At 44.0% G+C, this 20,008-nt stretch overlaps 1 protein-coding gene across 2 annotated transcripts; it reads left to right on the top strand.

Moving 5' to 3' along the window:
- Window positions 1-1,155: 1,155 nt before the first annotated feature.
- LOC110534543 (polycystin-2) lies at window positions 1,156-19,798 on the top strand. 2 transcript variants are annotated; one of them, XM_036933697.2, is made up of 15 exons: window positions 1,156-2,643; window positions 2,916-3,029; window positions 10,961-11,094; window positions 14,160-14,410; window positions 14,687-14,911; window positions 15,208-15,436; window positions 15,672-15,842; window positions 16,116-16,297; window positions 16,501-16,621; window positions 16,748-16,846; window positions 17,161-17,282; window positions 17,439-17,556; window positions 17,649-17,812; window positions 17,988-18,135; window positions 18,430-19,798. In XM_036933697.2, the coding sequence occupies exons 1-15, from the start codon at window positions 2,196-2,198 to the stop codon at window positions 18,649-18,651; spliced, it is 2,748 nt and encodes a 915-aa protein (XP_036789592.2). In that variant the 5' UTR covers window positions 1,156-2,195; the 3' UTR covers window positions 18,652-19,798. The 2 variants fall into 2 exon arrangements, with proteins under 2 accessions (XP_036789592.2, XP_036789594.2); XM_036933699.2 differs by having other exon boundaries at window positions 1,621-2,643; window positions 17,652-17,812.
- The last annotated feature ends 210 nt before the right edge of the window (window positions 19,799-20,008 follow it).

The raw sequence follows: 20,008 nt of genomic DNA, 5'->3' as shown, positions 1-20,008 counted from the left end.
GACTTTGGTTGTTTCGCCGCCATTTAAAAAAAATAAAGTTGTAATTGATTAAGTGATTTTACCCAAAAACTTGATCAGATATACCACTACGAACCATATCCTATTGATGTTGTTACTTGCTACTGAATATGATTCAAGTACCCAACAAAGGATAACATATTGCTTAGTTATCGTCACACACAGGGTTAGGGAGTACTTTTATTACAACAAAACTGTAAGTGTAATCAGTTAAATTACCAGCAAAAAGTATTATAATCAGATAACTTTCAAATTCAGAAAGGATGTTTGCGAAGTTAAGTTTCTTCCACCTGAACGAGTCTGACCACACGCCAGAGACCACTCTGATGACACACCAAATGCATTTGATGGATATTTCTTGTCTTCCTCTAATTCCCCCTAAGTAACTGAAAGTAATCAGATTATACTGAATTTGGGTCATCCAAAAGTTACGTTACTGATTACAATTGTGGACAGGTAACCAGTAACTGTAAAGGATTACATTTAGAAAGTAACCTAACCAACCCTGAATTCCAACAGCATACCATCTATACAGGCTACATTACTGTATCAGGCTGGCAGTTCCCCCACAGCTGTTCTCTCCTTATCTGAACTGTAGAGACTTGTTCTGAGAGAAGAACGCAACATCTTATCAGTCATGATGATTCACTCAGTCAAGGAACTATCAATCCAATTCAGATATTGTAAAGTACAGCAATGTTGTTAACAACAGTGGGTGTATAGTTCTCAGTCCTTGAGCAAAAAATTTAAAGGGTGAAGAACAACGAAGGTATACTGTGCGTTTGTTATAAGTTATATATATAAAAAAAGAGTACTTTATTGAACAGTGATTGTTACCTTGACGTAACTACCTTGAGCTAACTCCCTTGTGAATTGAGCCGGTGGGTGATTTGAATCAAAATTGGAGAATGAGCGCCATCTAATGGACATGAATAACGCAACAGTGAGTAAAGGTAATACAGTAACAATGTTGCTAGAAAAGAACACACCAAGTGACCGAATAACTATGGAAGTACTAGTAGAAATATTGTTGTTCCATGTAAAGAAATATGATTGGCCTTTAGAAATATCACTCAATTATTGGGTCCAAATCACATCCAATCCTGGCCAGGGGTTTTGCAGGACTGTCTTGTTGCTTAGCAGCCCAAGACCCAAACATACGTGGTAGTACAAAGTATAGTTTTTTGTTTCTAAAGGCACATGCATTTAGCCCTAAAATAATGTCCTCATGACAAATTGTGATTTTATTCATTCTAAATAGTAGGCTATTCATTCTCATTCCATACACAGCACTGCAAACACTCATCCTGAATAGAAATTGCTCAGAAAACGAACAAAAACTAATATAAACCTTTGGAGAAAAAAGTGTTTTGCTGAGCCATATAAGGCAATTATAGTTTACTGCTGTAGAAATAAATATTGAAATGTTTTTTTTTTCACTCGTTTAATAATGATGGAATGCACAGCAACTTGATTATATTATATTGTATTCTATATTGTACAATTCTAAGACGTGAAATTGTGTTTTACCAAAAGTGATTCACCCCTACACATTCGACTGTGCTGTATTTTCCAGAGGTGCATGCCAGTGTCTGTGACGCCATGACTTCTAATGTAATCTGAGTCTCCAACAAATGAGAATGTGAGATTTTGGGGGAACAGCAAGAACAAAATGGCTGGCCCGGGACAAGGAAAGTGTTTGGCTTCTTTTCCATAAACGAGGCATTTCGTTGATAGTTTTCAGTTTCATTAGTACATGTTTAGGCTACAAATTAGTTTTGTAACTATATATATTTGTTGTTGTTGATATACCTACTTTTGCAATAGTTTGATCTAAAACTACGCAGACGCTCACTTTCTTGAAGACAGAAACTTTAGTTCTGTTATTTTTCTTTCTTAGTAAGCAATTTACGTTTCGAAGTATATTTGCTGTGAACAGGAACATATACAAATAATCAAAATTAGTTCATCTGTTTCCCGAAATTGATTTGCAGAGTTTGAATTTGGGCAACTTTCTTACATATTTTAATGTGTGCGTAAACATTTCCTTTCTGATATGCGCGTCAAGCGTGACATAAACATAGCACTTGTTAGTGGCTAGAGACATAATTGATTTTAACGTTTTGTAAATGTAGTTAGTCTGGCCTTTAAAAGCTTTTCAGTGAATTGGACTAACAATGAGCTCGACTCGGGTGAGATCACAACAACCGCAGCAGAATCAGGCTGGCAGGTCCGCCACGGGCGCAGCGGGTGCGTCCTTGCCGCACAGATTGGACACAAGCGAGGGGATTGAGATGGAGAACATACAGCACCAGGATTTGGGGCTCGGGGGCGCCATAGGCACACCATCACCCCCCTCAAGACAAGCCTGGAGTCGGGACAACCCGGGGTTTGAACCGGAGGATGAGATGATGGGGGCCGATTGGCCTCCGGCTAGCCCTGGGAGAAGATCAGTGTCCACGGGCTCCAGCAGTAGCTGCAGCAGCGGGTTGGGAAGTTACACCGCTGGAGGGAGCAGCACCCGCATCCACCGTGGATTATACCCGACGCCGACAGTGGATGCCCTGCAGCAAGACAGACATGACATCAAAAGCTGTGGGAAGAGGATACTGGAGAAAATAAGAAGTTAGTGTCACTTACGTTTCCTCGAAGAACACTACAGCTGCCAAGAGGTCTGGACCTTTATGACACAGGAGGTAGTGCACTTGCCCTTTAACTTGACCTGTGTCATTGGCTCAGACACCTCTCTGGCCGTTCTTCCTCACTGTTCCATACACCACTTAGGTCAACACACACCTGTAGATGCCCTCATTGGTAATGCACTGGCATCTCAAGCCGAGCATTGATGGTTAAGGAAGGATACTAATGTGTGTGTTGAAATGTTTTTTTCCCCCCAGTTCTATGGGGTACTCAGCTGATGGAGGACAGTGACAGCAGCAGAGAGAGGTACCTGAGGAACGTCCTGAGAGAAATGGTCACCTACGTCATCTTCCTCATCACACTGTGTATCTGTAAGTACCACACACACGGGACACACACACACACGCGGAGGCTCCGCATGAGGAGGCTACAACAGACTTCTTCCGTCACAACGTACCTCTAAAGCCCTTCTGCTAGTTTGCTAGCCCCGGCCCGCTAACTGTCTGAATCGCCGTGTCTCCAGCCAGCTTAACTACTCACTGGACCCCTATGATCACTTGGCTACGCATGCCTCTCCCTAATGTTAATATGCCTTGTCCATTGCAGTTCTGGTTAATGATTATTGTCTTATTTCACTGTAGAGCCTCTAGCCCTGCTTAATATGCCTTAGCTAACCCTAGTTCCACCTCCCACACATGCGGTGACATCACCTGGTTTAAATGATGCTTCTAGAGACAATATCTCTCTCATCGTCACTCTATGCCTAGGTTTACCTCCACTGTATTCACATCCTACCATACCTTTGTCTGTACATTATGCCATGAATCTAATCTATCGCGCCCAGATACCTGCGCCTTTTACTCTCTGTTCCGAACGTACTAGATGACCAGTTCTTATAGCCTTTGGCCGTAACCTTATCCTACTCCTCCTCTGTTCCTCTGGTGATGTAGAGGTGAATCCAGGCCCAGCAGTGCCTAGCCCCACTCCCATTCCCCAGGCGCACTCATTTGTTGACTTCTGTAACCGTAGCCTTGGTTTCATGCATGTTAACATTAGAAGCCTCCTCCCCAAGTTTGTTTTATTCACTGCCTTAGCACACTCTGCCAACCCGGGTGTCCTAGCCATGTCTGAATCCTGGCTTAGGTAGATCACCAAAAACCCTGAAAAAACCCCTATACCATTTTCCAACAAGATAGAACTGCCAAAGGGGGCAGAGTGGTAGCCTGCAGAGTTCTGTCATACTATCCAGGTCTGTGCCCAAACAATTAGAGCTTCTACTTCTAAAAATCCACCTTTCCAGAAATAAGTCTCTCACCGTTGCCGCTTGCTATAGACCACCCTCTGCCCCCAGCTGTGCCATGGACACCATCGGCCATCCTACAATCTAAGCTTGATTCCCTCAATCTCACACAAATTATCAATGAACCTACCAGGTACAACCCCAAATCCGTAAACACGGGCACCCTCATAGATATCATCCTAACTAACTTGCCCTCCAAATACACCTCTGCTCTTTTCAACCAAGATCTCAGCGATAACTGCCTCATTGCCTGCATCCGTAATGGGTCTGCAGTCAAACGACCTCATCACTGTCAAACACTCCCTAAAACACTTCAGCGAGTAGGCCTTTCTAATCGACCTGGCCCGGGTATCCTGGAAGGATATTGACCTCATCCTGTCAGTAGAGGATGCCTGGTTATTCTTTCAAAGTGCCTTCCTCATCATCGTAAATAAGCATGCCCCATTCAAAAAATGTAGAACTAGGAACAGATATAGCCCGTGGTTCCCTCCAGACCTGACTGCCCTTGACCAGCACAAAAACATCCTGTGGCGTACTGCATTAGCATCAAATAGCCCCCGTGATATGCAACCTTTCAGGGAAGTTAGGAACCAATATACACAAGCAGTTAGGAAAGCCAAGGCTAGCTTTTTCAAGCAGAAATTTGCATCCTGTACCCCAAACTCAAAAATGTTCTGGGACACTGTAAAGTCCATGGAGAATAAGAGCACCTCCTCCCACTGTACTGAGGCTAGGAAACACTGTCACCACCGATAAATCCACGATAATTGAGAATTTCAATAAGCATTTTTCTACGGCTGGCCATGCTTTCAACCTGGCTACCCCTACCCCGGTCAACTGCCCTGTACCCCTCACAGCAACTCGCCCAAGCCTCCTCCATTTCTCCTTCACCCAAATCCAGATAGCTGATGTTCTGAAAGAGCTGCAAAATCTGGACCCCTACAAATCAGCCGGGCTAGACAATCTATACCCTCTATCTAAAATTATCAGCCGAAATTGTTGCAACCCCTATTACTAGCCTGTTCAACCTCTCTTTCGTATCGTCTGAGATCCCCAAAGATTGGAAAGCTGCCGTGGTCATCCCCCTCTTCAAAGGGGGAGACACTCTAGACTCAAAATGTTACAGACCTAAATCTATCCTACCCTGCCTTTCTAAGGTCTTCGAAAGCCAAGTTAACAAACAGATTACTTAACATTTCGAATCCCACTGTAACTACTCCGCTATGCAATCTGGCTTCCGAGCTGGTCATGGGTGCACCTCATCCACGCTCAAGGTACTAAACAATATCATAACTGCCATCGATAAGAGACAATACTGTGCAGCCGTATTCATCGACCTGGCCAAGGCTTTCGACTCTGTCAATTACCACATTCTTATCGGCAGACTCAACAGCCTTGGTTTCTCAAATGACTGCCTCGCCTGGTTCACCAACTACTTCTCTGATAGAGTTCAGTGTGTCAAATCGGAGGGCCTGTTGTCCGGACCTCTGGCAGTCTCTATGGGGGTGCCACAGGGTTCAATTCTAGGGCCGACTCTCTTCTCTGTATACATCAATGATGTCTCTCTTGCTGCTGGGGATTCTCTGATCCACCTCTACGCAGACGACACCATTCTGTATACTTCTGGCCCTTCTTTGGACACTGTGCTAACTAACCTCCAGACGAGCTTCAATGCCATACAACTCTCCCGTGGCCTCCAACTGCTCTTAAATAAACTAAATGCATGCTCTTCAACCGTTTGCTGCCCGCACCTGCCCGCCCGTCCAGCATCACTACTCTGGACGGTTCTGACCCAGAATATGTGGACAACTACAAATACCTAGGTGTCTGGTTAGACTGTAAACTCTCCTTCCAGACCCACATTAAGCATCTCTAAAATCTAGAATCTGCTTCCTATTTCGCAACAAAGCATCCTTCACTCATGCTGCCAAACATACCCTCGTAAAACTGACTATCCTACCGATCCTTCCTACCGATCCTCGACTTCGGTGATGTCATTTACAAAATAGCCTACCAGCAGGTATATTTCACTGGTCACCCCAAAGCCAATTCCTCCTTTGGCCGCCTTTCCTTCCAGTTCTCTGCTGCCAATGACTGGAACGAACTGCAAAAATCTCTGAAGCTGGAGACTCTTTTCTCTGGTTAAACAAAGGTGAAAAAAAACAAACAAAAAAACACACCCACAGAGGATGCATGTTGGGCATCATAAGAGTCTTTTTGCATTAAAAATGTTGGCCCCACTTCGTAGACATGCATTATTTAAACAGTCAGGCCCGAGGGGGTGTGGTATATGACCAATATACCACGGATAAGGAGTGCCTGGATGCAGCCCTTAGCCGTGGTATATTGGCCATATATCACACCCCCGAGGTGCCTTATTGCTATTATAAACTGGTTACCAACGTAATTAGAGCAGTATAAATAATTTTTTGTCATACCTGTGGTATACGGTCTGATATACCACGTCTGTCAGCCAATCAGCATTCAGGGCTTAAACCACCCAGTTTATGAACCAGAATAACTATAGGATAGGCAAACCAATATAATGACATTGTAATAAGGTAGTAGTAAAAGTACATACACCTATCAAGTATAGCACTTTTGTGTACTCGCATTTGTATTTTCTTGAAAACATATTGAAGTGGTATTACTATGTAACTGCTGCTCTTAGCTAGGACTAATACTAAGTCCGTGAGGATACTTTTTCCCGCTGACCAGCTTTCCTAGCAGAAAAGTCATTTTCCAAACTCCTTAGGTCTGATAAACAACTCTGGCAGCGTATCAGGAAAGCTTCCTCAAGCCAGGAACTTCCATTAGAGTTTAGTCACTATTATTGTACGTTTGGGAAAAGGATTGTGGGAAGATGATGAAAGTTCCAGAATACAGCACAACCGAGAGTCAGAATGCTATTAATCTAGTTTCACCACTCCTTATACCACGGCTGCTGAGAGGAAAAGTGTTCCCGTGCCAGAATGGGGTTTTGGGTGGATCAGGAAGTCATTTCCTGGCTGGATAGATGGAGCTAGATCAGCCAGTTTCTCAGCCAGGTGGGAGTCAATGAAATAGAGCCTTGGAAAATAGCATATATATGAGCCATATATGTGTGTATGTTGGACTGTTTATGTATATTTATTTAGATATAGCTTAAATATGGACCTGGATGCAGTCCAACAGATCATATAAGCAAATATTACAATGGAATGCTGAATAAGTCGGGTTGGACGATACTTTTCTTATCAATCATCATGAAAAACATTGAAATCAACCAATCCTCCATTGTTAAAATACCACAATCAAATCCAATTTGATTTGTCACATGCGCCAAATACAACAGGTGTAGTAGACCTTACAGTGAAATGCTTACTTACAAGCCCTTAACCAACAATGCAATTTAAGAAAAATAATTGTTATGTAAAAAAATAGAAACGTTTTTTTTCAAAGTAACAAATAATTAAAGAGCAGCAGTAAAATAACAATAGCGAGGCTATATACAGGGGGTATCGGTAAAGAGTTAATGTTGCGGGGGCACCGGTTAGTCGAGGTAATTGTGGTAATATGTACATGTAGGTAGAGTTAAAGTGACTATGTATAGATAATAAACAGAGAGTAGCAGCAGCGTAAGGGGGGGGGGGGGGGGGGGGCAATGCAAATAGTTTGGGTAGCCATTTGATTAGATGTTCAGGAGTCTTATTGCTTGGTGGTAGAAGCTGTTAAGAAGCCTTTTGGACCTAGACTTGGCACTCCAGTACCGCTTGCCGTGCGGTAGCAGAGAGAACAGTCTATGACTAGGGTGGCTAGAGTCTTTGACAATTTTTAGGGCCTTCCTCTGACATCATCTGGTATAGAGGTCCTGGATGGCAGGGAGCTCGGATCCAGTGATCTACTGGGCCGTACGCATTACCCTCTGTAGTGGTTTATGGTCGGAGGCCGAGCAGTTGCCATACCAGGCAGTGATGCAACCAGTGAGGATGCTCTCGATGGTGCAGCTGTAGAACTTTTTGAGGATCTGAGGACCCATGCCAAGTCTTTTCAGTCTCCTGAGTGGGAATAGGTTTTGTCTTGACTGTCTTGGTGTGTTTGGACCAAGATAGTTTGTTGGTGATGTAGACACCAAGGAACTTGAAGCTCTCAAACTGCTCCAATACAGCTCCGTCGATGAGAATGGGGGCGTGCTCGGTCCTCCTTTCCCATAGTCCACAATCATCTCCTTTGTCTTGATCACATTGAGGGAGAGGTTGTTGTCCTGGCATAACACGGCCAGGTCACTGACCTCCCTATAGGCTGTCTCATCGTTGTCGGTGATCAGGCCTACCATGGTTGTGTCATCCGCAAACTTAATGATGGTGTTAGAGTCGTGCCTGGCCATGCAGTCATGAGTGAACAGATAGTACAGGAGGGGACTGAGCACGCACCCCTGAGGGGTCCCCGTGTTGAGGATCAGCGTGGCGGATGTGTTGTTACCGACCCTTACCACCTGTGGGCGGTCCGTCAGGATGTTCAGGATCCAGTTGCAGAGGGAGGTGTTTAGTCCCAGGGTCCTTAGCTTAGTGATGAGCTTTGAAGGCACCATGGTGTTGAACGCTGAGCTGTAGTCAATGAATAGCATTCTCACCTAGGTGTTCCTTTTGCCCAGGTGGGAAAAGACAGTGTGGAGTGCAATAGAGATTGCATCATATGTGGATTTGTTGGGGCAGTATGCAAATTGGAGTGGGTATAGGGTTTCTGGGATAATGGTATTGATGTGAGCCATGACCAGCCTTTCAAAGCACTTCATGGCTACAGACGTGGGTGCTATGGGTCGGTAGTCATTCGGGCAGGTTACCTTAGTGTTCTTGGGCACAACGACTATGGTGGTCTGCTTGAAACATGTTGGTATTACAGACTCAGTCAGGGACAGGTTAAAATGTCAGTGAAGACACTTGCCAGTTGGTCAGCGCATGCTCGGAGTACACATCGTGGTAATCCGTCTGGTCCTGGGCCTTGTGAATGTTGACCTGTTTAAAGATCTTACTCACATCGGCTATGGAGAGTGAGATCACACAGTCGTCCGGAACAGCTGATGCTCTCATGAATATTTCAGTGTTACTTGCCTCGAAGCGAGCATAGAAGTAATTTAGCTCATCTGGTAGGCTCGTGTCACTGGGCAGCTCGCGGCTGTGCTTCCCTTTGTAGTCTGTGATAGTTTGCAAGCCCTGCCACATCCGACGAGCGTCAGAGCCCGGTGTAGTACGATTCATTCTTAGTCCTGTATTGACTATGGAACGCTGAATACGTTTTATCCCTGTGACTTTGCTGCTTGTGGAAGTGTAAGCCTATTCCCTGTGCATGGGAGCTGGTTGACCAGATTCAAGTATACACAGATGTTTGGGGTTACAACTGCTCTCCTGGCACCAATGACATGGATGTCAATTAAGGCAGCCCTATTCAGAGGTGTTGGGTTAAATGCTTAAGACACATTTCGGTTGAATGCATTCAGTTGTGTAACTGACTAGCTATTCCCTTTCCCCTATACATTTCTGTTTTCAGTGGCATCTTAAACAGGTCTTGGCCTCAGTGCAGTAGGCCAGGATTTGGTAGCTGGTGCTAACTGTAACTGTTGGACCATTCAGAGAGTCGTGCCTGGCCATGCAGTCATGAGTGAACAGAGAGTACAGGAGGGGACTGAGCACGCACCCCAGAGGGGTCCCCATGTTGAGGTTCAGCACTGTACCTGTTGGACCATTCAGAGAGAGAAACACATGATCAACACAAAGATGTAGTTCACAATATTGCTGTATACATTTCTTAGAAGTGTAAGCCGTTGGGGGTTGGGGATTGTTTTAAGAAAGTCATACCATGGACCATTTAGCTATTTTATTAAAAAAATGTAGGACCCCTTTAGGTATATATATATATATATATATAATTTTTAAAAAATATTGAATTTGTCCTTTACTACTATAGCCCATAGAAACGCATTGAATAACGCAAAAAAGAGGTTTGGAAGTGTCTCTTCTATATCCAGGACATATACGAAAGCTCAGGCAATGTTTTAGTTTTTTTTACACATATTTAACCCCTTGTTGGAACAAAACTACCTCCATACTTTCATTTGTATGGGTTACCTTTAGACAAGTCCCACGACACTTGTCATAGAGCCATCATGTTCGTGAGATCCTTACCTTTCTATAGAGTGGTCATATTAGTTTGTAGGCCAAACCGTTCAGACGCTATAGACGTTTTCTTGAGAGTATCTTTTTTAGGGATGTCTCCTGGTCAGACAAACAGAGCTCTAGCTCTGCCACTTTCCACCTCAGATGAGGAAGACCGCCACAGGCGGATGCGGTGGATTGATACATAGCCCATGCAAAAAAAACATATCTCGAGCTTAAAGGAAAATTCCACCCCAAAACTTTTGGTATTCTTTGGTATTTGTTTGATTAGTCGATTGTTGACATTTGTTTTGCTTGTCAGAAATCAAGTTTTCAAGATATGTAACTTTCAAAATACAAAAATCATCCCATCATATGACTTAAAATACAGCATCATATGATGCAAAATGCATTATATGGGGATGATTTCTGTACTTTGAAAGTTACATATCTTGAAAACTTTATTGCTGACAAGCAAAATATTTCGGGACTATGTCAACAATGGACAAATGAAACAAATACCAAAAGATAGTTTCTGGGTAGTTTTCTTTTAAACTGATGGATTTTGATGGGGATTTTTTAAATTATGTTACTTAGATTGATGCACCGATGTGTCAATGGACTATGGGGGTAAACACAATAAAGGCTAATACAACTGTAGCACGACAGTAATATATAGTATAACGATAGGATAACATTAATGCCGTTATTCATTATTTTAAACATTGGTTATGTATACAAGCATGTCTGAAATAAACAGTTATTAGAAAATGCTGAACAGGTATGCTGTGTGTAACTAAAAACACCAAGGAAAATGCACTATAATCTCATGCAGAGAAACTCTTACAGTCTCTTCTGTTGTGTTGTGTAGTGACCTATGGGATGGTGGGCTCCAACATGTACTACTACACCAAGGTGATGTCCCAGCTCTTCCTGGATACACCACTGTCCCCGGGGGACACAGCCACATTCAGAAGCCTCTCAACTATGGGTGAATTCTGGAAGGTGAGTCAATTCAATGAGTCAATTCCCCGGTTTGCTATGCAGTGGTTTAATCTCCTGCTTTGTGCTTTTTATCTGATTGGAAAATAGAGCTTGGTGCTTAGTTATGGCATAACAAAGATGCCAATGCATTTACTTTGGCCCATGCTCAGTTACACTATATATACAAAAGTATGTGGACATCCCTTCAAATTAGTGGATTTGTCTATTTCAGCCACATCCAGTGCTGACAGGTGTAAAATATCGAGCACACAGCCATGCATTCTCCATTAAAAAAACATTGGCAGTAGATTGGCCTTACTGAAGAGCTCAGTGGCACCGTCATAGGATGCCACCTTTCCAACAAGTCAGTTTATCACATTTCTGCCCTGCCAGAGCTGCCCCGGTCAACTGTAACTGCAGTTATTGTGAAGTGGAAGCGTCTAGCAGCAACAACGGCTCAGTCGCAAAGTGGTAGGCCACGCAAGCTCACAGAACGGGACCCCCAAGTGCTGAAGCGCGTATTGCTTAAAAATCGTCTCACTACTGAGTTCCAAACTGCCTCTGGAAGCAACGTCAGCACAACAACTGTTTGCCAGGGCTTCATGAAATGGGTTTCCATGCCCGAGCAGCCGCACACAAGCGGTGTAAAGCTCACCTTAATTGGATTCTGGAGCAGTGGAAACGCTTTCTCTGGAGTGATGAATCTCGCTTCACCATCTGGCAGTCCGACGGATGAATTGGGGTTTGGCGGATGCCAGGAGAACGCTACCTGCCCAATGCATAGTGCTAACTGTCAAGTTTGTTGGAGGAGGAATAATGGGCTGGGGCTGTTTTTCATGGTTCGGACTAGGCCCCTTAGTTCCAGTGAAGGGAAATCTTAACGCTACAGCATATAATGACATTCTAGACGTTTCTGTGCTTCCAACTTTGTGGTAATGGTTTAGGGAAGGCCCTTTCCTGTTTCAGCATGACAATAATTGCATGCACAAAGCAAGGTCCATACAGAAATGGTTTGTCGAGATCGGTGTGGAGGAACTTGACTGGCCTCAACCCCTTCGAACACCTTTGGGATTAATTGGTATCACCGACTGCAAGCCAGGCATAATTGCCCAACCTCACTAATGCTCTTGTGGCTGAATAGAAGCAAGTCCCTGCAGCAGTTCCAACATGTAGAGGAAAGCCTTCCCAGAAGCTTTTCCTCTACAACTCTGTATTAATGCCCAGGATTTTGGAATGAGATATTCGACGAGTAGGTGTCCACATACTTTTTGTTGTGTAGTGTATATGAAGCATAAAACCAAAGCAGCACTTAAAAGTATTTACAGTGCCTTGCGAAAGTATTCGGCCCCCTTGAACTTTGCAACCTTTTGCCACATTTCAGGCTTCAAACATAAAGATATGAAACTGTATTTTTTTGTGAAGAATCAACAACAAGTGGGACACAATCATGAAGTGGAATGACATTTATTGGATATTTCAAACTTTTTTAACAAATCAAAAACTGAAAAATTGGGCGTGCAAAATTATTCAGCCCCTTTACTTTCAGTGCAGCAAACTCTCTCCAGAAGTTCAGTGAGGATCTCTGAATGATCCAATGTTGACCTAAATGACTAATGATGATAAATACAATCCACCTGTGTGTAATCAAGTCTCCGTATAAATGCACCTGCACTGTGATAGTCTCAGAGGTCCATTAAAAGCGCAGAGAGCATCATGAAGAACAAGGAACACACCAGGCAGGTCCGAGATACTGTTGTGAAGAAGTTTAAAGCCGGATTTGGATACAAAAAGATTTCCCAAGCTTTAAACATCCCAAGGAGCACTGTGCATGCGATAATATTGAAATGGAAGGAGTATCAGACCACTGCAAATCTACCAAGACCTGGCCGTCCCTCTAAACTTTCAGCTCATACAAGGAGAAGACTGATCAGAGATGCAGCCAAGAGGCCCATGATCACTCTGGATAAACTGCAGAGATCTGCAGCTGAGGTGGGAGACTCTGTCCATAGGACAACAGTCAGTCGTGTATTGCACAAATCTGGCCTTTATGGAAGAGTGGCAAGAAGAAAGCCATTTCTTAAAGATATCCATAAAAAGTGTCGTTTAAAGTTTGCCACAGGCCACCTGGGAGACACACCAAACATGTGGAAGAAGGTGCTCTGGTCAGATGAAACCAAAATTGAACTTTTTGGCAACAATGCAAAATGTTATGTTTTGCGTAAAAGCAACACAGCTCATCACCCTGAACACACCATCCCCACTGTCAAACATGGTGGTGGCAGCATCATGGTTTGGGCCTGCTTTTCTTCAGCAGGGACAGGGAAGATGGTTAAAATTGATGGGAAGATGGATGGAGCCAAATACAGGACCATTCTGGAAGAAAACCTGATGGAGTCTGCAAAAGACCTGAGACTGGGACGGAGATTTGTCTTCCAACAAGACAATGATCCAAAACATAAAGCAAAATCTACAATGGAATGGTTAAAAAATAAACATATCCAGGTGTTAGAATGGCCAAGTCAAAGTCCAGACCTGAATCCAATCGAGAATCTGTGCAAAGAACTGAAAACTGCTGTTCACAAATACTCTCCATCCAACCTCACTGAGCTCGAGCTGTTTTGCAAGGAGGAAAGGGAAAAAATGTCAGTCTCTCGATGTGCAAAACTGATAGAGACATACCCCAAGCGACTTACAGCTGTAATCGCAGCAAAAGGTGGCGCTACAAAGTATTAACTTAAGGGGGCTGAATAATTTTGCACGCCCAATTTTTCAGTTTTTGATTTGTTAAAAAAGTTTGAAATATCCAATAAATGTCGTTCCACTTCATGATTGTGTCCCACTTGTTGTTGATTCTTCACAAAAAAATACAGTTTTATATCTTTATGTTTGAAGCCTGAAATGTGGCAAACGGTCGCAAAGTTCAAGGGGGCCGAATACTTTCGCAAGGCACTGTAGTTCAAATCACATTCATTAACACCAAATAGAACAATGGAGCATTTCCATGAATCTAGTTAGAACCTAACAGACCAGCAGAGCTTTCAGTTGAAATTCTCTCTGTAACCAGTGAGTGTCTCTCCACCATGCAGTTCACAGAGGGTCCCTTCCTGAACGGGATGTATTGGGAAGTGTGGTACAACAACAAGAGTCTCCCTGAGAACCACAGTATGATCTACTATGAGAACCTGCTACTGGGGGTGCCCCGCCTCCGCCAGGTCAAAGTTCGCAACGAATCCTGCTCCGTGCACGAGGACCTTAGGGATGAGGTGCAGGACTGCTACAACATGTACACCCCGAGCAACGAGGACAGCGCCCCCTTTGGCCCCATGAACGGAACTGCGTACGTCTACTAAACTACTATGCACTACTGTTAGATGTATAGTTAAATGGTAACGTATAAGAAAGCAACCATAAAGCTACAATTGGTTGTAATGCTAGAGACTAAACCAAAGCAATAGTTACAACATGTGCTCTAGTGTTAACTGAAAGCACATTATGGATGATGTCCACCAGATGATGGCGTATAAGGTCACTCACCAATAGCCACCAGTGAATACCAGGCCAAACTGTTTCACTGTGGCTCTATGATGAGTCTGACTGTCTGTCTTCCCACCAGGTGGATGTACACAGAGGAGAACAACCTGAATGGGAGTAGTTACTGGGGCCAGGTGGCTACCTACGGTGGAGGGGGGTACTACCAGGACCTGGCCCGTTCCAGAGATGAGTCAGCTGGCTTGCTACGCTCCCTAAAACACCAGCTGTGGCTGGACAGAGGAACCAGAGCCGTCTTCCTGGACTTCTCCGTCTACAACGGCAACATCAACCTCTTCTGTATTGCCAGGTACAGAGCCCAGAGTTATTACATACGTATTACATGTTACTTAGGACGGTTTCACACTGGTTATATAGGTGATACATAGGTTCAATTCAGGCTCTCAAGACATCCATGGTTGGGATCAATGACTCATGCAATCCAATGGGAGTTCTCTAGTTACCATCCTCATCCACAATCTGGTGTCATTGAACTTCGATTTTCACCCTAGAGAGGCTGAATACGGAATATCTCTTGTTCATTCAGTTTAACCTGTCGGCTTAACTGCGGGGATAAATACAGTTGAATTGAATTGAATGTTTCAGGTTGGTGGTGGAGTTCCCTGCTACAGGAGGCGTAGTCACTTCCTGGCAGTTTCAGACGGTGCGTCTGATTCGCTACGTGTCCAGCTGGGACTACTTTGTCGGGGTGTGTGAGGTGGCCTTCTGCCTCTTCATCCTGTACTACGTGGTGGAGGAGGCCCTGGAGATCCGCATCCACCGCCTGCGCTACTTCAAGAGTGTGTGGAACTGCCTGGACGTCCTCATCGTTGTGGTACGTAATTCAAGATGGCCGCCCTAGCAAGGAGTAGGAAGGGATGGAGTCCCCCTGAAACACCCTGAAACAAGTAAAGAAGGGCTCTGTTCCAGTATCCCCACTAGCATACTACTTAGAATGAGTTAGTGCAATGAACATGCATTCTAAGTGGTAGGCTAGTATAGACATTGGAACAAAGGGATCCAAATATTGTTGTGTTGAGATTCCAAATATCCCCCTCCTCTTTTTCCAGTTGAGTGTTTCTGCCATAATCATCAACATCACCAGAACATCAGTGGTGAGCAATCGTCTCAAAGACCTTCTGGAGAACCACAGCGCCCACCCCAGCTTCGAGCCTCTGGCACACCTCCAGGTTACGTTCAACAACATGGCCGCAGTCATCGTCCTTTTCTCCTGGGTGAAGGTAAGAATGGCTTGACACGCTGACTGTAGCAATTGAGTGGGAATTGACCAGGAGCAGAGCTTGAACCAGACACTCTACAGTTGGTTACAGGATGAGAGTACTACTACCTGTGCCATAAAGGTCCAGACCTGTTGGCAGAAGCCAAAGTATGCTCCCATAAAGCGAGACTATATTAGCATGATTTTAATACAAATAAAAAAAGACAGAATTGATATAACGCTTTTCAAAGACACTTGAATTCTAACCTGGTTTCTGCTCATCTCTCCTCTTCAGCTCTTCAAGTTCATCAACTTCAACAAGACCATGAGCCAGCTGTCCACCACCATGTCTCGCTGTGCCAAGGACCTCATCGGTTTCGCCATCATGTTCTTCATCATCTTCCTGGCCTACGCTCAGCTGGCCTACCTGGTGTTTGGCACCCAGGTCAACGACTTCAGTACCTTCCAAGCCTGCATGTAAGTAACATTGGTTTGATTGGAATCAACCCAGGTTCCAAGATTCTCAGTTCTTTAGGTTCTCCATAGACAACCAGGGCTCCCATTGATTGATTGGAATTTTGTTTGGAATTTGACCCATTGGAACTATAATGGTAACGCACCCCTATAGCTTCATCTTAGCCTCTTCATAGCTTCTTCTTCTTCTCTTCTTTTCCATGTAGTTTTACCCAGTTCCGCATCATCCTGGGAGACTTTGAGTTCTCAGAGATAGAGGAGGCTAACCCAGTCCTGGGACCCATCTACTTCATCACCTTCGTCTTCTTCATCTTCTTCATCCTCATGGTGAGTTTTGATATACTACCATTGATAAATGTGTGGTTATATTGATATATATTCATATTGTACTATTTGATCTACATTATCTAGAGAGATTAACGTTTGCTCTGACTGTTTTTTGTCTCCCTGTAGAATATGTTCCTGGCCATCATCAATGACACCTACTCAGAGGTGAAGGCAGACATGTCCCAGCAGAGGTCTGAGATGGAGATGACGGACCTCATTAAAAAGGTATGGGACCCAAATGGTATGTGGGGTTATTTGTTCTAGTAGGTGTATGTGATCCCTTAACGCGTCATTGTAGCTGAGTATTTCAAACAACTGCAAGCTGACTTGTAGCATAGCAACTTCATATTTATGATTCTATGAAGTAAAGAGTTCAATTGAAAAGGAGACTCAAGTTAATGTAATTTTACGTTACTGTTGAATATTATCAACATGAATACTGAATAACTGCATAATGCAGAATGAAAATGGCAACAACATTCACCTCAGTGTTGATAGGTGTCCTTGAGTTTGTCCGAGTGCTGTTTCTCTCCCTGCAGGGCTGTAATAAAGCCTTGATGAAGCTGAGACTGAAGAAGACCACTGTGGATGACATATCAGACAGTCTGCGCCAGGCCGGTGGGAAACTCAACTTCGGCGAGCTCCGCCAGGACCTCAAAGGGTGACCGCTGCAGCGCCTGAAACCAAACTGGGGTTTCACTGACTAATTCATAAACATACACTATTTCATTCATTTATACATACATACGAAGAAAGACATCAAGACACACGTGACATGTAATAGTACAACTAAATGTGTTGTTGTTTGTGTATTTAGAAAGGGCCACACGGATGAGGAGATTGAGGCCATCTTTGCCAAATATGACCACGGTGGGGACCAGGAGCTGACTGAGCACGAACACCAGCAGATGAGGGACGACCTGGAGAAAGAGAGAGTGAGTGGACACACACACACACACACACACAGGGCAACGAGCTACACACACACTTTTGCAGATGTTCAGTGTGTCTCTGCACATATGGCCAGGAGGACCTGGATCTGGAGCGCAGCTCGTTGCCCAGACCCACCAGTGGGCGGAGCTTCCCCCGTAGCCATGACGACTCGGAGGAGGATGACGACGAGGACAGCGGTCACAGCTCCCGTCGCCGCGGCAGCAGCTCAGGAGGCGTGCCCTACGAAGAGTTTCAAGTGTAGGTCGAGTTCTATTACCAGCCAAGTTGAAGTATTGGGCTTTTGAAAGGTCCTCTGTGTGTTTCCGACAGAGGATGTACCTGATATTTAAATGTTTTAAACCATGTGTCGTAACTATGGATATAGCATGTTATATAAACGTGTTATTGACATTATTGTTCTGTTCTATTCCAGGCTGGTGCGTCGTGTTGACCGGATGGAGCACTCCATAGGTAGTATAGTGTCTAAGATCGATGCAGTGATTGTGAAGCTGGAGGCCATGGAGAGAGCTAAGCTCAAGAGGAGAGACGTGCTGGGAAAACTGCTGGAGGGGGTGCTGGAGGTGAGACGGAATGTACATGGGGGGACACACACACACATGCCCATCTCGCCCACACCAAACACTTTTAAAAAAATCTTTCCTTCCCCTCTCTTTCTGTCCATCTCTCTCGTTCCAACATCTCCCTTCTCCCTTTTGTCCCCCCTCTCTCTGACTGTTAGACTATTTATCTGGTCAATATGTTAGGGTATTATGTCTGTTTGTAACAGTGTGTTATATGTTTAAGGACTCTTGGAAGATTAGTCCAAATGATGACTAAAAGATACTAATCAAATCAAATCTCTCCTCCTCCCCCAGGATGAGAGGCAGGGTCGTGACATGGACGTCCAGAGAGAGCAGATGGAGCGGCTGGTAAGGGAGGAGCTAGAGCGCTGGGAGTCTGACGACACTGTCTCACAGGTCAGCCATCACCAGCCCGCCACTGCCATTGGTCCAGGAGCCCAACCACGCCCCCGCCCCTCCTCCTCCCTTTCTACTGATGGGGTGGACGCTGGGGGTAATGGGAGTGGCCACGTGTAAAATTCCGCCCACCAGAAAGTTACACGGTAATGAGAAAGAGACATTATAGTCTTTTTTACAGGTTTCTAAGCGCCAAATCCTTACTTGAGATGTGTGCATGCAATTTGAATGTTCTGAAAATGTTCCCATTGACCTCAATGGAAGATTATCGTGGAAGTCCGAGTTACGCAATCAAATTTTAAGTAAGGATTTGGACCTATCGGAGGCTAAGTGTAACTTTAAGAGACATTTTAGTGAGGTTCGAGATTGTATTCATCGGTTGTGGCAGAATAGGTTGTCACACAAATGAAGATATCCTTGTGTAAATGTCCTTTCTGGTTGTGTTCTACATTATATACCAGTACATAGTCCCATCATCATCCCTCTGTGTTTGTTTGAAATCTTTACACATGATACCACAATGGCAAATCACGTGCACGGCACCTCAGCTATCCAAGAGTGTGAGTGAAACCCACCCAATAGACTCATATGGTCTGAAAACAGTCTTACGTCCTCCATCTATAAGATGGTACATGCTTTAAGGCAAGCAAAATATGACCTGATACATTTACAAAGCTTACAGTGCAAGCACATGATTGTAGCGTTTAAAATGAAGAATTCGGGTACATGAAGATGCTGGACACAATGAAGGTTTTGATTATATTGGAGATATTACATGTGATGTAAATGAACTAGCCTCTTAAGCTATTTCCATTTGGTTTATATTCTAAGAATACACGGCATATCATTGCTTTTCCTGTGCGGGTATGTAGCTCAAGGGCTTTTGGTTTTTGGTTACACCGTATATGCACGCACGCACATCTTGATATTCCACAGGAAATGGTCTCATCGATCGTTCATTTGCTGCTTTCCTTTTTTGTCATTTTAATATCGTAACAAGTGTGGCTCATCCTGTCATAATTACTAACCTATATCACTTTGTAATGACTTACAAAACACCCTTCTTATAAATGCATAATATGATACATATTGTAACTTGAAACAAACTTCGATTCGGAGTGCATCTAGGGTCATGTGATCCTCGTGTGTATTATTATGTACGGTGCCTTGCAGTATTTTGTAGTCGTATTGTTTAGTCATTTTTTTGTGGTTACATACTGTATATCAAAGGTGTGAAAAATAAATAAAGTGTGTTGTGATGCTAAAACGATGAAGTGGTGTGTGTTAAAAAATCGTAAATTTAATCCGGGTCGTTGTTTGACACGTTTGAACACACCGACAGTGACTCTAAACCTTGAATATAAGGTGTCAGGAATGGACCTGTCATGTACATTGAACCAGTTTGATTGGAGTTGATATATGTTGGGGGATTAGGTGAGATTAAATGGGATTATACCCCCTATTGACCTAAATGCCT

The sequence above is a fragment of the Oncorhynchus mykiss genome, chromosome 10 (assembly GCF_057628025.1).
Source record: "Oncorhynchus mykiss isolate SJ-2025 chromosome 10, ASM5762802v1, whole genome shotgun sequence".
NCBI classification, from domain to species: domain Eukaryota; kingdom Metazoa; phylum Chordata; class Actinopteri; order Salmoniformes; family Salmonidae; genus Oncorhynchus; species Oncorhynchus mykiss.
Note: the sequence above shows the minus strand (reverse complement) of the source record. Positions and strands in the feature narration are given on the sequence as shown.

Excerpts from the sequence above, each read along its gene's own strand:
- LOC110534543 (XM_036933697.2), top strand. The coding sequence starts at position 2,196 with ATGAGCTCGACTCGGGTGAGATCACAACAACCGCAGCAGAATCAGGCT. Across the intron at positions 11,095-14,159 it reads CTATGGGTGAATTCTGGAAG|TTCACAGAGGGTCCCTTCCT; the intron begins GTGAGTCAATTC and ends TCCACCATGCAG. Across the intron at positions 16,622-16,747 it reads TCATCTTCTTCATCCTCATG|AATATGTTCCTGGCCATCAT; the intron begins GTGAGTTTTGAT and ends GTCTCCCTGTAG.